The 21,218-nt window shown below is 44.3% G+C and overlaps 1 protein-coding gene across 9 annotated transcripts in view; it reads right to left on the bottom strand.

The window, feature by feature from the left end:
- The window catches only part of SEL1L3 (SEL1L family member 3), a 144,449-nt gene that overhangs the window by 32,492 nt on the left and 90,739 nt on the right, over positions 1-21,218 (bottom strand). For 8 of the 9 annotated variants that reach the window (XR_010322145.1, XM_064285989.1, XM_064285995.1 and 5 more), the window contains 5 exons: positions 18,393-18,512; positions 15,467-15,607; positions 8,422-8,484; positions 4,148-4,324; positions 1,596-1,723 (listed from right to left, as the gene is read on the bottom strand). Coding sequence is in view for 8 of the 9 variants with exons in the window: in XM_064285989.1 (XP_064142059.1) it covers positions 1,596-1,723; positions 4,148-4,324; positions 8,422-8,484; positions 15,467-15,607; positions 18,393-18,512 (629 nt within the window). In the remaining variant the exon portion in view is untranslated. The remainder of the gene's footprint in view (positions 1-1,595; positions 1,724-4,147; positions 4,325-8,421; positions 8,485-15,466; positions 15,608-18,392; positions 18,513-21,218) is intronic. The other variant, XM_064285991.1, reaches the window with a different exon arrangement.

Below are 21,218 nucleotides of genomic sequence, written 5' to 3'. Positions count from 1 at the left end.
AACCATTCCTAGTTCCTGAGGGCATACAAAACAAGCAACAGTCATATTTGGTCCATGGGTCACAATTTGCCGATTCCTGTAACACATATTCAGAGATGCAGGGCCTTGAAAACGTGTCTCCTGTTCACCACTCTTCAGGAAGCTACTGGACAATGTTCTCCCCCAAAATGTACGAGTACATCCAGAAAGAGGAGGAAATGGTCGAGCAAAGAGGAAAACCAGCTTAAGACAGAGATGAGGGGAAAAGAACCCTGACAATGATGATGAAGTTAATCCCAGCACAAGAGCTATGCCCTGAAACTCCAGGAGCAATGCCTCCAAAAAGATTAATACCTGATGGGTCTGAATATATTGAGAGGGGATTTAGACAACTGGAGGAGAATTTGGACAGCAAGTACATAGAAAAGGTTAAGCACACAGCTAATCAAATAAACAATAAAAATAATTATCATTCCACAGAGAACAAAGAGTTGCACAAGAAAGAAAAAGTAGCCATAGCATACTACAAGGCTCAGGTGGGAATAGCATTTACATGGTTGTAATAATGTGAACTTTGATACCAATCTAACCAAAAGTATGATATGCTTATTGGGAAGATGAGAGACATGTGAGAAGTATGAATATGTGTGATGGTAGAAGTGGCAAAGCTAAAGAGAACTATATGTCTTCCACAGTGGGACATCCTTAAAGAATGCCCGCTGTGTGGTGAGGTTTGAGCTCCATTACCAACTGAAGAGGTGGCGGTTTGAACCCACCCAGTAGGGCCCCGGAAGAAAGGTCTGGAGATCTGCTGTCGTAAAGATTGTTGTTGTTGGATGCTGCTGAGTCGATGTTTGACTCATAGCAACCCCATGTGACAAAGCAGAACTGCCTCATAGAGTTTTCTACCCTATACTCTTTATGGGATCAGATCGCCAGGTCTTTTCTACTGTGGAGCTGATGGATGGGTTCAAACTGCCAACCTTTTGATTAGTAGCTGAGCGTTTAACCACTGTACCACCAAGGCTCCTTTCATAAAGACTACATACAACCAAGAAAAACCTATGGAGCTCAGTTCTACCATGTAACACGTAGTGTTGCCATGAGTCAGAATCGACTCGACAGTAAAGAGTTTCTGGCATGACGAAAATACCAAGAAATAGTCGAATAATATTTAGAGACAAAAGTAAATAAAAAAGACATAATTAAAAGACTGAAAGTGATTTACTGAAGAGAGTAGGAAATAGAAGGGGAACAGGTAGCTGGTAGGAGCCCTGGTGGTGCAGTGGTTAACCGTCTGGCTGCTAACCAAAAGGTTGGGAATTCAAATCCATCAGCCGCTCCTTGGAAACCCTGTGGGGCAGTTCTACTCAATGGCAATGAGTTTTTTTTCCTTTGGTGGCGGGGGAGGGGTAGTTGTTGAACAGAGATTTCCTGTTTTCCTTGATTAGCCTTATCAAATTATTTGGCTCTTTAAACTATGTGCATGCTCTGATAAAAATAAAACCTATTTTTTTTAATAGACAAAAAAAAAGAAAGAGGAATTCCGTTTTCTCAGGCATAGTTAATATAGTATACCACTTCTCCTTCATAGCTAATATTTGACAGATTCTTACACAACAGCTTTCTCAGGATCTCTAGGGAATGTCTCCAGGTTGCCCGTGATATAGTAGAGAGAACACCACAAGGTCCCTTCGATGTGTCCGCCTTGCGCAGCCTTATGGAAATATTCACCAGCCAGAGTCTGTAAAGAGAGATTAATAAACACCACTTGCATTAGTGAGGAGTCCTCCTGCCCAGGCTGGTTTCATGGGAGCCAGGATGGTGAGGTACTTTCAGATAGCAATACCACAGGCTTCTGACTTCTGATACCTTTAAAAAAACCAATTCAAACAAGAGTTCCAGGAAAAAAAAAAAAAAACTCTTTTGCAGAAGACAGCCTCTCGGAAGTAATGACCTTGCCTCAGCTGTTCTGTTGATTAAGTTTACCCAACAAATAAGACAACACACATAAGTACTAAATCTTGGTGCTATCTCGCTGATCCTCGCATAACCCTGACCAGCTAGACAGAAAACTCTTATCAGATGACAGATTTCACATCAGGTGAAAATTCCGGCATTTGCTTTCCTAACTTTGCTTAATACCTCTCTTCAAACTCATGTACAAAAATTACACTTCCAGTAGGAAGGTGAGAATTAGAATATGACAATAAAAAATCCATGCTTGCAGATGTGTGGGAGGGTTACCAGACATTTGCAATGCATAAAAATACACAACCTCATAATCACAGAGAGGGAGAGGGAAAAATAAAACAAACACTTAGACCGGCATACTTTCCACCAATTACTATTATTTTTCTGAAGCAGTTAACTGTCGTTTTTAAAAGCGTGGGCTTGGATGAGACAGGCTTAGGTTCAAATCCTAACTCTACTCCTTACTAGCTGTGTAACCTTCGGCATGTTATTTCTCCAATTGAAAAACGTGGTTTCTGATTATACCTAGCGTGAGAGGTGGTTGCAAGGATTAAATGAGACAATATATTCTCGAGGTTTAGCACACTGCTTCACAAAGGATAATCTTCCAATCCCCCTGCCCCTAACCTAATGCTGCCACAGTCCTGCCATCTCAATAAATGCCACCTACATTCTTTCCATCTCAATAAATGCCAGACACCCTGGAGGCATCCCTGACTGCTTTCACATAAGCAATCCATCAGCCAATCGGCCAATCACCTCTCAGCCCCTCCACTGATGTCTCCCTGGCCCCATCCACCATCCTTTCTCACTTGGATTCAAAGTATTAACCCCCAGCTCCCACCCTTGTCTCCATTCAATCGTAGTCTCCACGAGAATCTAGTGGGAGCGTTTTTTAAACATAGCATGTCATTTCCCTGTTCAAAACTGTCCAGCGGCTTCCTATCTCCCTTAAGGAGAAAGCAAAGTTCTCGCATGACTGGTTCCACTACCTCTGACAGCGTCTTCCTGCCCCTCCCCCTCACTCCTGCTCTCCTCTCCTGCCATTCTGGCCCCCTATTTTACTGTCCCTCAAACAAGTCAAGCCTGTTTCTGTCTCATGGGGGAGAAGGCTTTGCTCTGACTGTTCCTTCCCTCTGGAACGTTCTTCTGCCACACATCTGCAAGGCTTGCTCCCATACTTCCTGTAGGAGCCTGTACAATGTCACTATATAAGAGTGGCCTTCTCTAATGTCCTTTATAAGATAGCATCCCCCAGCCTCCACCCTTTACCCTGTTTTAGTTTGTCCCATAACACTTATCACCTTATATCATATATGCATTTGTTGACTGTCTTTCTCCCCCCACTAGAATGTAAGCTTCATAACAGTGGTAATTTGTCTGCTACTGTATCCCCAGTGTCTAGAACAGTGCCTGGCACAGAATGGCTTCAATAAATTCAATAAGTTTTGTTGAATGTAATAGTGCTCGGATTATGATTACCATCATCAATATTATTATCAATAACAAGGACTTCCATTTCACACCTAGGTTCAGACCTTGGCTCCACTAAAAAAAAAAAAGTATGACCGAGTAAATAACTGCTCATAGCCTTGGTTGCTTATCCTGTAAGATGGACATAATAATAGTAGATATCACAGAGCATGGTTGGGACTAAACAAGACTGTGCATGTAAAGTGCTTTGTACAGTGTCTGGCACAAAGGAAATGCTCTATAAATACTACATCTTGTCCTTGTTGCTTTCATTACTATTAAATCTGGTCGCAGGCCAGGCAACCCTATCTGGATCCAGCTCTTTGCTTCTTGTAAGATCAGTGTCTGTACCATCTCTTGCTCAAACAGACAAGGCTCATTCTCCCCTTGTCATTCCCCCTGCTCCCCTCAGTTCAAGCATTCCTCCTCCAAGAAGCCTTTCTGACTCTTTGGCCTTCACCCTTTCCCCTTTTCAGAGCTCTGTTTGGGTCATGCCATTTATCACACATGTGGTACTTGATTAAATGCAGTCCTTTGCTCTTCACTGACTTGTCTTCCTAACTGGACCTTTGAGTTCCTCGGAGACTGGGTCTGTGTCTTGGATTGTGTCTGTACCTCCCACGGTGCCTAGTCTAGATTGGGCACACAGTACACCTTCCACCATGCACGATGGTCAAGAGATTGACTAGAAGCTGCAGAACTGGTCTGAAGTCCTACTCACTTGATTCCTTCCAGTGACGCCTGGGAAAATGCCATCTAAATACAGGACTCCAAGATTGTATGATGCATCTGGGTTCCCCATTTCTTCTGCTTTTAACCAGTATTTTGCTGCTTTCGCATAATTTTTCTTGAATTTGTGGTAATACCATCCCAGGCCATTGACTGCCTGATGCAAACCCTGAATTTCAGAAAAACAAGAAAAAAGTTATCATTCTTATGAAAGGAAATCTAAAGACACACTGGAAGCAACTGTTGCAAAAACATTCTGCCTGAGCCTAAGCAAAACCTTCCTTTTCTCTTTGTCAGGGCAGATGGCATTAAAGAAAAGCTAAGTGCTAGAAAACAGGAGACTGCCTCAGAGTCTTCCCAGGTGGATTTCATCCGGCTGCTGCTGGGATTTCAGTCCCAGCTCAACAGTGATGCTGACCCTCAAATCATCTCTCAGTCCTACAGGCTCTTATGCAATGCCCTTGTCTCCAAAAGGCCCCTCATTGCCTGCGGTATCAACAGTGCCCTTGAAATTCATGAGTACCTGACTGTGACAGGAGGCCTGAAGACTGCCCTGGCCAGGATGGTTTCTAGGTGACCCGCCTGCCCATCTGTTGATTACTCTGCCCTGAACACCACCAACCCTCAGAGGGGGCAGCCACGACAGCCTACTTGCTAAGCGCAGGTGCTTTGGGACTGCTTAGTATCCCTGGGACTTCAGAGGCTGAGGCAGGGGTGGGGGGGTTGGGTGGAGACAGGTTTCAGAACTGGGTCTAAACTTGTGTCTGGTACCAGGCAAGGGCCTGTCCATGTACAACTAGCCTTGAGCCTCCTTGTTCTTGCTGAGTTCATTCTATCAGGTTCCCCGACTCGCTTTGGTACGGCCCCGTCCAGCCTGGTTGTGAAGGCTCCTGCTAACCACCAAGTCGGTGTGCACGCCTGGGCACTGGCACCTGGTGCTCTCATTCCTCACCTCCTACCAGGCCCAAAAGACCATGAACAAGGTGGAGGGGGAGGGACGGGGGAAGAGAATTGGAGGGGCAAATAGTGTCCTTGCATCTATGAGGCTTGGTAAGTCAGAGCCTAAAAAAACTGAAAACCAAATCTGTTGCCATCTAGTCGATTCCGACTCATGGTGACCCCATGTGCTACAGAGTAAAATGCTCCATAGCATTTTCTGGGCTATAATCTTCACGGAAGCACTTAGCCATGCCTTCTACGGTGCTGCTGGGCGGGTTTGAACTGCAAGCCTTTAAGTTAGTAGTAATGGTGGAAACCATTTATGCCACCCAGGGACCTAGTCAGAATCTAAGTGTGGAAATAAACTTCCTTAGCTCCCCCTTTCACAAGTAAAAATTGGGTGTCCCTTAACAAAAACAGATGCTGAAGTACCAGCCTGTAGCCTTTTCAGTGTGCAGCAACTATGCCTCGGAGTTTTTCTGTTGTAATCAGGGTATAAGGAAGGCCTGAAAAAAGAAGCTAACAAAGCCCACTAGAACCGATAGATCCACAAAGACAGGGATCTTTGTTGTGTATCCTAAACACCTATCTCAGTGCTTGGCACACAGTAACATTCAATAAATATTGGATTAATGAATGAAAGACATCCATGCTGATACCAAACAAAGTGGAATCCAAATCCTATATCCTCAAGACTGAGAGTAGGGCTCATATCTGCAGGTCCCCAAAATATGTACGATCTTAGAGAATGGCTTGAGAGAGTGTCAGTGGCATAAATCCAATCTAGAGGCATTCTTCTTGAGCCTAGTACAGCGCCTGGTGTGAGGTAGGCTCCTGATAAGCACTGCAGGATGAATTTTAATGAAGTAATGTTGTTCGTTGCCCTTGAGTCAGTCCCTGACCCATGGTGACACCATGCACAACAGAACAAAATGCTGCCTGGTTCTGTGCAGCATCCCATGATTCACTGCAAATCAGGCCATTGTGATCCATAGGGTTTTCACTGGCTGATTTCTAGAAGTAGGTTGCCAGGCCTTTCTTCCTAGCCTGACTTAGTCTAGAAGCTCTGCTGAAACCTGTTCAGCATCACAGCAATACACAAGTCCCCACTGACAGATGGGTAGTGGCTGCACATGAGGTGCAGTGGCCAGGAATCAAACCCAGGTCTCCTGGATGGAAGGACAACTCCACTACTGAGCAGGTAGTGACAAGTGACAAGAACCAGCTTTGGAATAACCCTACAGGATGTACACATAAAAATGGATTTTGAGAGGCTATAGTCTTATTTGAAGGTATCTGTCATCACTCAGAACAGATAAGAACTCCTCTTTAGGAAACGCCTTTGGTCCCAGCTCAGGGGTCTCATAAGAAACCCTGTCTTATTGCTTAGTCACCAGAACTAGTTCTGGACATTTAGCCAACTCAGTCAACAGGTCTGCCTCCACGTGACTAACTGCAAAAACCAAAAGTAAATGCGATCTTCACCATGGGGTGCTGGACAAAGAGTGGGGGCTTAGTTACTCCTTGCTGAGAGAATGGGTGAGAAATCAGTTAACACTGTGAAGGATATGACGGCTCCAGGCCATAGAACTGCATTTCCCTGGTACCCATTTAAGTTGTGCTAAAAATTCAGTCAAAATAAAGTATAGAGACATCAATTTACCGCTAAACCCATAGCTATCAAGTCGATTCCAACTCATAGTAACCCTACAGGACAGGGCAGAACTGCCCCATAGGGTTTCCAAGGAGCAGATGGTGGATTCGAACCACCGACCCTTCAGTTAATAGCCCAGCTCTTTAACCCACTGTGACACGAGGGCTCCAATTTACCACTAGGATGGCTAAAGAGATACGTATCAGAAAACACCCATTTTAGGCGACTCTGGGGCCCTACTGGCACGATGACGGTTAATTGCTCCTCTGCTAACTGAAAGGTTACGTGGGGGTTGCTACAAGTTGAAATCAACTTAAAGGCACGTAACAACAACAGCTGGAATTAAGGCCCTCAATGACACCATTAAGCTGCTTTTCTACTCCTGCCTTATAATTCTTTGGGTTCAGGAGCTGAGAGCGCATATCAGCACGTTCCCTTCCTCTGGGTCAAGTGCCCTCTTGATACCACACCAAACCAAAAACCAAACTTGTTGCTGTTGAGTCAGTTCCAACTCATAGAGACCTTATAGCGACCCTATAGGACAGAGCAGAACCTCCCCATAGGGTTTCCAAGGAGTGCCTGGTGGATTCAAACTGCCAACCTTCTGTGGTTCGAGCTCTTAACCATTGCACCGCCACGGCTCCTGACACCACACAGAAAGAGGAAAAGTCTCTTGGCTTTCTTACTCCATGCTCCAACTCCCTGCTGTACAGAAAGATGACAGTCTGAGCTCTGAGCTCCGTAACAAAAGGGAATGAGAAAGAATACTCAGCATGATTATTTTAAGTCGTCATTGAGTGGACAAATACTGTCAGCCTTGTGGATAGAAGCATATCCAAAAGCCAGGAGGGATATAAAGAACACTTTCAAGGTTGTATGGAGTCCCTGGATGGTGCAAACAGTTAGGCACTCGACTATTAGCATTTTGAACCCATAACCCACCCAGAGGCATCTTGGAAGACAGGCTTGGCAATCTGCTTCTGAAAGGTCACAGCCTCGAAAACCCTATGAAGCAGTTTTATTCTGCACTCATGGGGTTGCCACGAGTCACAATTCATTTAACAGCAACTGACAACTGCCTGTCAAGGTTGTAGAATTATAGTGGTTTCTACAAATCTATTTATTTGCAAATCTGTAAGCATGTGCATGTGAGTGTGCAAATGTGGGTGTGTATGCACTGGGTGGGTGTGGTGTTTGCATGCAAATTAGCTGGCACACAGACACCATTGAAGAGTAAACAGTGAGAAAAACAAATAGCTCATAAACCCTGCAATAAACTTGACAAACAGTTCCATTATTGAAACCCAAGAAGGGAAATGTATTTGGACATGATAGGGTTAACCTTCAAAGGATCAGGCTTTTGGTTTTCCTGATTCAATAGCATTTAAGCCCATTCAATTTCAAGGAGCCCCACTGCCTGTTATCAGGGCAGCCTGTGATTATAATTTTAGCCTTCAAACAAAATGGGCACAAATCCTATTTACTGTAAGGTGAATTCAGCTTTTGAAATTTGCTGTCTCCATTGTGGCGGGTTTCTGGATGTGTTGTAACTCAAAAATTTGCTAATCACTGCACTGCCATGACCCCTCCCCACCACATTTCCTTTTAAACTTGTGAGAGTGTGGGTGTGTGTGGTGGAAATGTTTCCCTGCTACAAGATGCAAGAGTGTTACCTTGGAAGCTGCCTTCTTCATCAGCTCTAAAGCGAGCCGTCTGTTCTTTTTCACTCCTTGACCCTAAACAATGACAAACAGCAACAATGATGAAGAAAATAAACAGAGTGCACTCAAAAGCATCACAGAAACATTTCAGTGTCCAATGTGAAATATGAACAAGTAAAACCCAAACCTTCCAAACAAAAAACCTAACCTCAAAGAATTCCATATGCAATGACGGTCCATTATCAGCACCATCATCTGTATTTTGTTTAGGATTGTGGAGCAGAGGCCACGAACCTCAAAAATCCCTGCTTCGCAGAGAGATAAAATTCCCCATTCCTCATAGAGTAAATCGCAGCCCCATCAGTCCAAAGGTGCCGTTGGGAGGAGCCGTGGAGAAGGTTTAATGAGTTTGGCCACCCCGAATGTATTCCTCGGGGGATTATCTAATTTTCCAGGCAGATGAATCACTTTATCTGCATTGGAGAGTCAAGAGTTATTAGGCTGTGACTTGCAGCCTTGCTCATTCTGGCTGAGTCCACAGGGAAGAACACCATAGCTTCAGAGCCAGCTTGAAACCCAGCCCTGAAGGGGACAGGACCTCTCAGAATCGGCTGTCACAGAGACTGACAGAAACTAACAAAGTTCTTCCAGCAAAATCAAGTTTTGCCAGCAGAAGTGGTTTGTCCAACAAGGAGAGAAATGGGCGTTGGGGTGCTTGTTATAAGAGAGGAACTCTGTGTAGTTACACAAATCAGCGTGGAGGCCCACGTGGAGAAATGGTGAGTCTGAGGGTGGGGCTTCCCTTGCCTGACAGTGAAGATGCCTGGCAGTGAAGATGCCTGGCAGTGAAGATGCCTGGCAGTGAAGATGCCTGACATTGAAGATGCCTGGCAAGGGAAGCCAGAAGAGAAAACCCCTGCTGCATTCAATCTCAGGCTGTCTATTAATGACACGCACACTCCATGTGCCCCATGGAGTCCTCCTGGATTTAGACACAGTCATTGACAGGGTCACATGTGTTCAGAATGTGAGAAGGCTTTGCTATGTACATAGCTATTAACTCTATTTAAACACTTGCTGTCCTTTATTGCCATCGAGTTGGCCCCCAACTCATGGTGACCCCATACATAACAGAACGAAATGCTGCCTGGCCCTGCGCCACCCCCATGATCAGTTGAGCCACAGCCTTTTCACTGACTGATTTTGGAAGTAGATTGCTAGGCCTTTCTTCCTAGCCTGTGTTAGTCTGAGAGTTCCACTAAAACCTATTCAGCATCATAGCAACAATCAAGCCTCCGCTGATGTTGCGGTAGCTGCACATGAGGTGCACTGGCCAGGACTTGAACCTGGGTCGCCCTCATGGAAGGCAAGAATTCTACCACTGAACCACCAATGCCCCCATTTAAATATACAGCTTTACGTTAAATGAAGACAGTGAACATTCCTGTGTTAATTAATGTGGGCCAAGCATTGTCCTTTCCATCACTATGTCATCTAATCCTTATAGCAACCCCATTCAAGGTACTTCTATTATTCCCATCTGAGGCACCAAGAGGCCACGAAAATTGCCCAGAGTCACAAAGAATGGTAAGAAGGATTTGAATCCAGGTAGGTGGGCTCCCTGGGTGGTACAAGCAGTTTGCACTAGACTACTAATCAAAAGGTTGGCCATTCAAATCCACCCAGCAGTGCCACAGAAGAAAGGTCTGGCAATCTACTTCCATAAATTGCAGCCATTGAAAACCCTATGGAGTGCAGTTATATTTTGAAACACATGAGGTCACCATGAGTTGGAATCAGCTTGACCGCAATGAGTTTGGTTTTGGTTTTTTTTTTAAGGTGGGCTCCAGAATCCAAGCTCATAACCGCCACACTGTATTTTCCCCTGTACGTTTCAGTTTTATGCTGAGTCAGTGTAATGATTCTTAATCTCCTTCTATAGGATACGTTTGCCTTTTTATTTTCAGGACCCAAAATAAAATCATGAATCCAGCAACAGGTTAAAATGCATAAACCAAGTTTCTACTAAACATTAACTTACCTGTTTAACAAAATCAATGAACTGAAGCAAAGTGGATGATCAAATTATTTTCAGAATGCATCATTACTTCATTTAATTAAAAAGGAAGAAGGAGAACAGGACATAAAAGGCTACTTGTAAAAACTGGATGGGTCATTGAGACAATTGTTTGGAGTTCTGGAAAAGCATCGGAAGACCAAATCACAGAATATTAGGGCCTGGCTGAACTCAAAGTTTATCTTCTCCAACTACTTTGTTTTAAAGGAATAGAACTGGAGCCCAGAGAGGTTGACTTGTCCAAAGCCCCCCAGTTAGAGCTGCAACTGTTGTTGTTAGCAGCTGTCGAGTCGGCCCCAACTCATGGCGACCCCATCGGACCATCGTGATCCTTGAGGTTTTCATTGGCTGATTTTCCAAAGTAGATCTCCAGGCCTTTTTTTCCACGTCGGTCTTAGTCTGGAAGCTCTGCTGAAATCTACTCAGCATCGTAGTAACATACAAGCCTCCAGTATAGATGGGTAGTTGCTGTGCATGAGGTATATTGGCCAGGAATTGACCCCGGGTCTCCTGCATGGCAGATGAGAATTCTATCACTGAACCACCACTGCCCCCAGAGCTGCAACTGTTGTCGTTAGGTGCCATCAAGTTGCAACCCTATGTACAACAGAACACAGCCCGGTCCTGTGTCATCCTCACAATCATTGCTATGTTTGAGACCATTGTTGGAGCCACTGTGTCAACCCATCTTATTGAGGGTCTTCCTTTTTTTTGGTTGACCCTGTAGTTTACCAAGCATAATGTCCTTCTCCAGGGACTGGTTCCTCCAAAGTATGTGAGATGAAGTCGTATCATCCTTGCTTCTAAAGAGCATTTTGGCTGAACTTCTTCTGGCAGTCCAGGGTATGTTCAATATTCTTTGCCAACACCATAATTCTTCGGTCTTCCTTATTTATTGTCCAGCTTTCGCATGCATATGAGGCAATTGAAAACACCATGGCTTGAGTCAGGCAGACCTTAGTCCTCAGGTTGACATCTTTGCTTTTTAACACTTTAAAGAGGTCGTTTGCAGTAGATATGCCCAATGCAATACGTCGTTTGATTTCTTAACTGCCGTTTCCACGGGCATTGGTTGTGGATCCAAGTAAAATGAAACCCTTGACAACTTCAATATTTTCTGTTTATCATGATGTTGTTTATTGGTCCGGCTGTAAGGATTTTTCTTTTCTTTATGTTGAGGGTGTAATCCATACTGAAGGCTGTGTAGTCTTTGGTCTTTGTATAAGAGCTGCAACTAGAACCCAGATATTCTGATTTCAAGGCCAGGGATTTCTCCAGCATACTTGCACTTTAACCAGAAGTGGGGTACCTTCTTGTACAAAGGCTACGCACTATACACAATTCGTAGCAGTGCTGGAAGCAGTTAAGTGAGATGAATAGAAAGTCCTCATACATAGTAAAACCGAAATAACCAAGCCTATTCCTGTTGGAAAAAAAATTTTTTTTTTTTTTTTTATTGCTGTTGAGTCAGCTTCAACTCAGCGATTCCACAGGACTCCTCCATAGGGTTTCCAAGGCTGTAATCTTTACGGAGGCAGACTGCCACCTCTTTGTCTGGAGGAGCAGCTGGCGAGCTCGAACTGTTGACCTTTTGGTTAGCAGCTGAGCGCTTAATCACTGCACCACCATGGCTCCTTCATACATAGTAAGTACTCAGTAACAATCCGCTGAATGTATTAATGGAGGACAGTTGCCACAGTGCAAGTAAAATCTTTACTCTTATGGAACTCAACTGACAAACCAAGACCATGACCCCCGAGATGCCATGTTGAATACAATAAGCTTACTACCCACACATGCACACAGGCATGATACTGCTAAGCCCCATTCCTGTATGGGGTTCTTTATTATTATTATTATTATTGTACTTTAGATAGAGGTTTACAGAGCAAATTAGTTTCTCATTAAACAATACACATTGTTTTGTGACATTGGTTGTTAACCCCACGACATATCCACACTCTCCCCTTCTCAACCTTGGGTTCCCCGTTATCAGCTTTCCTGTCCCTTCTGCCTTCTTGTCCTTGCCCTGAGCTGGTATGCCCATTTAGTCTCATTTTGTTTTATGGGCCTGTCTAATCTTTGGCTGAAGGGTGAATCTCAGGAGGGACATCATTACTGAGCTAAAACGGTGTCGAGGGGCCATGCTCCTGAGATTTCTCCAGTCTCTGTCAGACCAGTAAGTCGGGTCTTTTTTTGTGAGTTAGAATTTTGTTCTACATTTTTCTCCACCTCTGTCTGGAACCCTCTATTGTAAGCCCTGTCAGAGTAGTCAGTGATGGTAGCTGGGCACCATCTAGTTGTGCTGGACTCAGTCTGGTGTAGGTTGTGGTAGTTGTGGTCCCTTAGTGCTTTGGAATAATCTTTCCCTTCTGTGTCTTCAGTTTTCTTCATTCTCTCTCCTGCGTGGGGTTCTTTTGCAAAGGGTTCTTTCACTTGAAGAGACCTCCTGGCCAAAGGCAAAAATCCGACCTGAGATGCTGATAAAAGGCGTCTCTCATCCCACCCAGGAATAACTTAGAATGCAGAAAAACCAAAAAAAGCTTAAAGGTTGGGGAAATCAGACCCTGAGGAAATACTGTTGTTGTTAGGTTCCTTGAGTTGATTTTCGACTTATAGCAACCCCCATGTGACAAAGTAGAACTGCTCCATAGGGTTTTCTAGACTATAATCTTTGCGGGAGCAGATTGCCAGGTCTTTTTCCTATAGAGCCTCTGGGTAGATTCAAACCACCAACCTTCTGGTTAGCAGCTGAGTACTTAACCATTACACTATATGGAAACATTCCCATACCCACTGCCATTGAGTCAATTCTGACTCATAGCAACCCTATAGGACAGAGTAGAACTGCCCCCTTGGGTTTCCAAGGCTGTAATCTTTATGGAAGCAGACTGCCATGTCTTTCTATTGTGGAGCAGCTGGTAGGTTCAAACTGCCGACCTTTTGTTTGGTGGGTGAGCATTTAACCACTGTGCCATGAGTGCTCTGTCCAGGAAACATTACATCAAATTCATTTATGTATTTGTCTTTCCCTCTAGACTGAGAGCTCCCAGTGGGCAAAAATAATATCTCATTTGTCTTCTCTGCATTTTGGACAGTGAACAGCCCCAATCCCGCGATTAGGTACCTCTCCTCTGTGCCTGTTTCTGTCCTCTGCCTTCCCCATCAGTGAATGAGCCCCCAGGGGCTAGGGAACATGTCTCTTGCATCTATCTATCCCTCCATCTAGCACAGAGTTTGGCATCCTTCAAAGATTGTTCGTGGAATCAACACATTAGTGCATTGGCATATGGCTAAGATTCAAACAATTTCTATGTTGATTTGAAAACTGGAAGGAGAAGGCCTGGGCTCTGAGTCTGGAAACCAGAACAACCAGTAGGTTTAAAGGCTTTAGTGGGGCTTGGAAAGCTAAAAATGTAGCAGAAGTCGTGGTTTTAACCAGTGAGTGGCCACAGCTGTGGTCCTGGGAGTGGGCCGGCTACCTGAACACATAGACATGTTTGAAGACACTTGCTATTTGGGGGCAGCTGCTTTCTTCAACCACAGACACAGAGTTGAAGAGCCAAGAGAATTTTACTTTTCTGAGATTGGTGAATTCATATCTCTGTGTTTGAGCACGGACTGCACAGACCCTGAAGCCGGGCTACCTGGATCCCAGGTCTGACACTTACCAGTTGTGCAACCTTGAGCAAGTTACAAAACCTTTTTGTGCCTGTTTCCGTTTATATAAACAGGGATCCTAATTCACTATGGTACTTCCACCACCCACACACTGCCATCAGGTTGATTCTGACTCATAGTGACCCTATAAGGCAGAGTAGAAGTGCCCCATAGGGTTTTCAAGGCCATAAATCTTTATGGAAGGAGGCTGCCTTATCTTTCTCCTGTGGAGTGGCTGGTAGATTTGAACTGCTGACCTTTGGGATAGCAGCCAAGTGCTTACTTAACCACTGCACCACCAGGGCTCCTTCTAAACGATGTAATATATATGAAGTACATTTGGCATAAGGCACAGCATTTTACAGTTCCCAAAGCCCATTCATCTATGTCATTCAATCTGAGGTCATTACCACTGTCACAAGAGATCAGATGACTCAAGGATACACAGCTGATGGTGGCAGAGGTGGGACTTTAACTCCCATCCTCTGTCTCCTGGGACAAAACTCCTGCCACCCTTCTCTCATTCTTTCATTGGCTTAAAACCAAGATCTTTTTTTTTGGTGAAAATATACACAACCAAAGATACACCATTTCAACAATTTCTACGTGTACAATTCAGTGACATTGATTACATTCTTCAAGTTGCACTACCCATTCTTGTTATCCTTTTCCAAATTATTCCCCGACCAGTAACATAAGCTCACTTCCTCCTAAGCTTCCCATCCAACCTTTCGAACTGCCGTTGTCAATTCGATCTCACATATATAATTCTTTAAAAGAGCACAATGCTCAAAGCAGATGTATTTTACTAATCAAGAGAAGCTATTTTTTGGTTCAAAGAAGACTTCAGGGGATAGTTTTGTTTTAAGGTTCAAAGTCCAAAGATTATCTCGGCAATAGTTTCAGGGATTCATCCAACAAAGATCTTTGCTTTGATCAGTGGCATTGTTGGGACCCAGTCCAAGGATACACTTTAAGAAGTGATTCAATGAGAACTCTGCCTGGGGGCGAGTTTGCACTGTCCTTGGGGGCTGGTGGCCTCACACCAATCCATAGATCTGATGTCTCTTCCAGAATGCAAGCTTCTTGCAAAAGGAGAGAGAACCCAGGTGCCACACATAGGACTAATGATTGAAAACAATGCTGGGGAAGTGCATCTGACTCTGCCTTCTTAGCAAATATCCCTTTCCATCAAAGGTGACAGAGCATAAACTAAGTTTTTCAATTACAGGCTCCCTGTTTGCCAACACGCCTACAGGAAACTGCTCAGGAAGTCTGATAAGAATTACACAATTTCAGCACAAATTAAGTGAGTCTTACCTTGAATAACACAATGGCATAGTCATATATTAATGCAGGATCCTCGGTCTCCAGCGCGCCCTTGGCATACCACTCGATTGCTGCCTCAGGGTTCTTGGCCACGCCTTGCTGCCCCCAGAACAGCATCTGGGCCAATCTTTGCTGAAAGACAATAGCAATTCAGAATGATGACTTTCCTTGTAATGCTTAATATAGACTTTTAAAGGCAGAAGGAAAAACACTGGAGTATGTTCTTACATTGAGAACCAATTATTTAGCTAGACATCCCTCATCTTCTGGTATAGACTGAATTGTGCCCCCCACACCAGAATATATGAAAACCCTAATCCCTGTTCCTATAAATAGGACCCCATTTGGAAAAAAGGGTTTTCTTTTGTTATGTCAATGAAGACATGCCAGAGTAGGATGGTTCTGAAGCCTAATTACTTCTGAGTGGTGTCTCATAAATAGAAGATGCAGAAACCGACGCACATGGGGAAGACAGATGTCACCTGAGGACCCATCTACAAGCAAAAGAACATGAAGGATTACTGGCAGACACCAGAAATGAGGAGAGAGGCCCACAGAAGGAACTGACATGGCAGAGACCCCCTGATTTGGACTACTAGTCTCCAGAAATATGAGAAAATAAATTTTTGTTCATTAAAGCTACATTTGTGGTATTTTTGTTTTGGCAACACTAAGAAACTAAGACATCTTCCAAGCGGGGGTTAAAGTCCTGAAGGAAGACTTGTACAAATATAAATCTTTAACACAAGGCAGAAACGGTGTGTGTGTGTGTATCTGCTTCACCCCGTACCGGAGCTGGGTGGCACTTGGTCAACAATCACAACTCTCTCCTCAAATTCCTCTTCATTTTTGAGATATTCCCTGCTGTCTTGGCCCAGTGAAGACCATGGCACTCTCTCTGTACACCGTAAGGCTTTATAGCACTTATCAATCTTCCCCTGTCACATCACATGGCTAACTCCATTAGACTCGAGGTTGTGAGATGTTATTCAAGATGCTATTTGTAATTGCCCTCTGCCCTCACCCAGAAGAGCCTAGAACACAGAAGCTACTCAACAAAGACTTGCTGAATAAAGAAAGAAGGAAGACATGCCCACTGTTAAGAAAGTTAATGCAAGCTCTGGAGGACCCAGGAAATGTCTCTAGAAGAGGCATTTCCAGAACTATGCACTGGAATTCCTTCCTGTGCTAGAAAGACTGCAGGCCAGGGACAGGTGTCCAAGAATGGGGACGGGGAAATGTTTGTTAACATTCTGACCCCATGTGGGTCCCTTATTCTTTCCTTCTTTTTTTCATTGCTGTTGAAATTATGCACAGCAAAACATACACCAATTCAACAATTTCCACATGTACAATTCAATGGCATTGATTACATTCTAGAAGTTGTGCAACCATTCTCACTCTCCTTTTCCGAATCGTTCCTCCCGCATTGACATAAACTCACTGGCCCCAAAGCTTCCTATTTAAATTTTCAAGTTGCTGTTGTCAATTTGATCCCATGTAGATAGTTCTTTAAAAAAGCACAATGTTCAAACCTGGCTTTCCTTCTTTTTGTCCTTCCCCTCATTTCCTTCTCTTCCTTCTTCCACCTAAATACTTAAAACTTTCAGCCAAGTATCCCCTGAAAAACTAAGGCAACCCCTCCAGAGGGGTGGGAGACCTATTCGAAAAGAATGCTTGAGTCTCTGAAATGTTTGCTTTGCCAATGCTTCTGATTCTTTTCTTTCCCTTTCTCATCTCTGATCTTCTCCCTGCTTAGCAGCCCCAAAGGCTCTTCCTTGCAGTCCTCTGCTCACCAGCAGCACTAAACAAAAGCTGAATCCTTCCTGTGGGAAGGAGGCTTCCTCTGGATGCAATCAGCCTTAACCAGCTCCCACCAAGGGCCTGCCTCTATCGTGAAATCAACGAAAGGAAACAGAGAATGTTCTCCCAGCCTTCTGCCTTTTCATGTCCTCTTAAAAGTCTATTCAAAAGACAAGAGATGTTTAACAGGTAAGGTTGATCCTTTTGGGATCACATGCCATACATGATTCTCTTCTCCTGGCTAAATTCACAGTCCTTGATGCCCATCTAGTCTTTCCTGGTCCTGGAGATGCCTCTTTTTATTTCTACCTGATGTATCAAAGTATCTGATAGTAGTCCTTAGGGCTGCTCATAAGTGCTGAGTCTCTCTCTCCTCTGAGTACTTGGTAGGACCACACTTCTAGCCCCCTTGTAATTAAGAACAGCCATGCACTGGCTGTGGCCAACGAAGTGTGACAGGTGACTTGGGCCACTTCTGAGCAGGAGCTCTCAGAACCGGCCTGTGATGCACCACAGCCATCACCCAGCTGCAGTGGTCTTGGAAGCACATGTTGAGATGACTCCCCTATCAGCTTGGGCTTCTAAAGGCGTGCAAGAGCAGAGCCCCTGCCAACCCACATTGGATGTGTAGAATGAGCAAGAAATAAACCAGTGGTGTTTTCGGCCCCTGTGATTTGAGATATTTGGTTACTGCAGCATGTGGTTGTTGTTAGTGGCCGCTGAGTAGGCCCTGACTCATGACAACCCTATGCACAATGAAACCAAGGACTGCTTGGTCCTGTGCCATTCCCACGATCGGCTACAAATCAGACAGTTGTGATTGATAGGTGTTTGTTTTTTTACTGGCTGATTTCCAGAAGTAGATCACCAAGCCTTTCTTCCTAGTTCGACTTAGTCTGGAAACTGCAGGAATCTGTTCGGCATCACTGCAACACACGAGCCTCCACTGACAGACAGGTGGTGGCTATGCATAAGTTCATCGGCTGGGAATCGAACCTGGGGGTACTGTATGGAAGGCAAGAATTCTACCACTGAACCACCACTGCCCTCTACTGCAGCATCCCTGGTCTATTATGACTGACGGACCCACCAATCCAGTGGAGTGTCCTCTTACCTGAGCTGCTGCATTGCCTCGGGTGGCTTCATGCTTCAACCACATAAAGACGTCTCCATCTTCCTTGGTTTGTACCTTGAGTATTTCATCATCTTTCAGTCGAATTGTTTCAACATATGCCTGAAAGAGGAAGAAAGGGATGAAGAAATAAAGGGAGGCAGGTCAAGGGAGGAGGGAAGAAGAGAAAATGCCCAAATAACATGGGCATGCAAAAGTCATGACATTATATATTCTTAAACCAACAATTACTCCAGCAAAAATTCAATGAACAGTTGAAATATGAGGCATGTCTCTAATACAGTAAGATCAAATTCTTTTTAAATGACCATATCACATCTCAGGTATCGGAATGAGTGTTTATTCCTATCCAAGTTTTTGCCTTGGGAGGCCAAAATTTATTCTGCTTTCACTTCTATCACTCAAGCTTGTCCAGAAGTCCACATTGGGCAACTGATTTTAGAGTCAGATTACACACAACATTGAAAAAAGACAAATCAATATTTTCTAAGTATAACCTTCTTTCTTTCTTTTTTTTTTTTTTATCCCAAAGTGTTCTTATCCTGCATGACTAACCCCTTTTATTTAGCAGGCTCAGCTTCAAATGACTTTTGGATATTTCCAAAAATTAAATCTACCCTGAAAAGGAGAGGGCCTGTTACCTCCAAGGACGCGAAGAAGAATGTGCCAGAGGCTCTAAAGACAATTCCAAAAGGAAAGTTCAAAAAACGTTTTGAATTTGCACACAGCCTCCCAGGTATCTGACTTCTTTGAAGAAAATAAGACTCATTTCGGTGTATAAATTTTGGCTGCTTATCAAAAACCAGTCCCGTTGTTTCATCGTCTCTGCTTACGCACGAGGCTTTAACGGTGCCGTGAGGGGCTCTTGGAGAGGGCTTTCATGCCCAGCACAGATGGTGAAAGAATTGGATCGGGCCTTGTTGGGGAAAGAAGCCTCAGAGAACAAGGAGTCAGGCCTGATTTCCCCTCTGACCCTCTTTGTTGGTTAGTTAAGAAAAGTCTTCAGAATCACAGACTTGAATCTGCAGCCCCATTCCTGAGAATGTCCCTCAGCTGCCTCCTCCACTGTGGCTGCATGGAGCCAGCAGTCCCTTTCAAGGACGTAGGGGGCTGAGAGTTCCTGAGTGGCGAAAACTCTTAAGCCTTCAATTACTAGCTGAAAGGTTGGTGGTTCGAACCCACCCAGAGGTGCCTTGGAAGACAGGCCTGGCAATTTGCCTCCGAAAGCCTTAAAACCCTGTGGAGCAGTTCTACTGTGCACACTGCGTTGCTATGAGTCGGAGTCGACAGGACTGCAACTAACGACAACAGCAACTAGGGGCTGAGATGGGTGTAGAGCCTTGGTAGTAACTGAGACTTGGGGACTGTCCCAGGATTCAGAACCCAGCCGGTAGCAATTTCTGCTGGGTGTCTTATCTAGGGAGGCCACCAAGTTGATGTCAACCATCAGAAGAATGATGCCCACTACCATTCTGGAACTTACTCTGAACCAGGTACTTAACATGTTTCTTCCATTTCATCTTCACAACAGGTAGGCAACTCAAGTACCATTGTCCCCAATTTATAGGAAAAGAAATGGAGGCTCAGAAGGTGAAACAATGAACCCAAGGTCACACTTGTAAAGCTGGCACTGGACACCAGAATGGTTTGACTCCAAAGACAGGGAGGGCCCTTACCCACCCCTCCATGAGGTCACCCTCTTGAGGGAAGGCTCTGGAATCCCATCTGGGCACAAGCTACTGTATCTGGTTCTCTCTGCAAAGTGTATGACCAATGACCCCAGGGTCACTTTATACTTTGCAATCAACCCGGAATTGGGCTGGAACTGGTGCTGCTCTGATAGGGAATTATCAGCTGCGGATGTTTTGCTCAACTGGAGAGTTTGGTTGTTTTGATTTTTGGTTGTTTTTCTTCTTTTTTTTTTAATTGTACTTTAGATGAAGGCTTACAGAGCAAATTAGTTTCTCACTAAACAATTAACACACGTATTTTTGTGACATTGGTTGTCAACTGTTTTTCTTCTTGTTTCGTTTTCCCCTCCTTTTCCTTCTCTTTGTCATGGGACTTGAATGAAAGACATAACAAATGAAACACAGTTCCTACCCTGCAGGGATTTAAATTTAATTAGGTGTTTCACCATCAATACCCCCGTTTTACATATGTGGGGGCTAAGGTCCAGAGAGGTTAAGTAACTTGCTCAAGTCATATATTTAGCTTTTTCAATTTAGAAGTCAAATGTAGGCCAGCTGGCTATGGAGCCCACACTCTTTATACCAGTCTCACAAGTCTGCAAAGGACTTGATGCGTCTGGGCTGAAGCCAACGGTGTTGGGTGAAGGCCACATCTCATGGCAGAACCAGAGCAACTGTGCATATAACTTTGTGAAGAAGAAACGCTTTTGTCTTTTGTAACCCTGTCCCTTGACCCAACCTTCTCTCCCTTCTCCCCATCAAGCTTTGCAGCAGGGTGGGGCCATTCAGAGCAAGATGTTTTAAACCAGACCAACAGGAACTAAATTCTAATTTGCCAGTAACTAGCTGTGGGCCTTGGGCCAATTGCTTTATTTAGCTGAGACTCAGTTTCTGCATCTATAAAATGGAACTTAGCATGCCACCTGCTATATCAAAAGCATTCAACATGTTAGCCATTATTTTTTTATAGTTCAAAGAGTCAGGAAGACCAGGATCCAAATCTAGGCTCTACTGCTCATTTGTTGTGTGACTTTGGACAAGTTCTTTAGCTTCTCTGCGTCTTACTTGCCTCATCTGTAAAATGGGAGTCACACTCATACCGGCCTCATAGGGTCGC

This window comes from Loxodonta africana, chromosome 5 (assembly GCF_030014295.1).
Source record: "Loxodonta africana isolate mLoxAfr1 chromosome 5, mLoxAfr1.hap2, whole genome shotgun sequence".
NCBI classification, from domain to species: domain Eukaryota; kingdom Metazoa; phylum Chordata; class Mammalia; order Proboscidea; family Elephantidae; genus Loxodonta; species Loxodonta africana.
The sequence above is the reverse complement of the archived record's forward strand: the minus strand, read 5'-3'. Positions and strand labels throughout refer to the sequence as shown.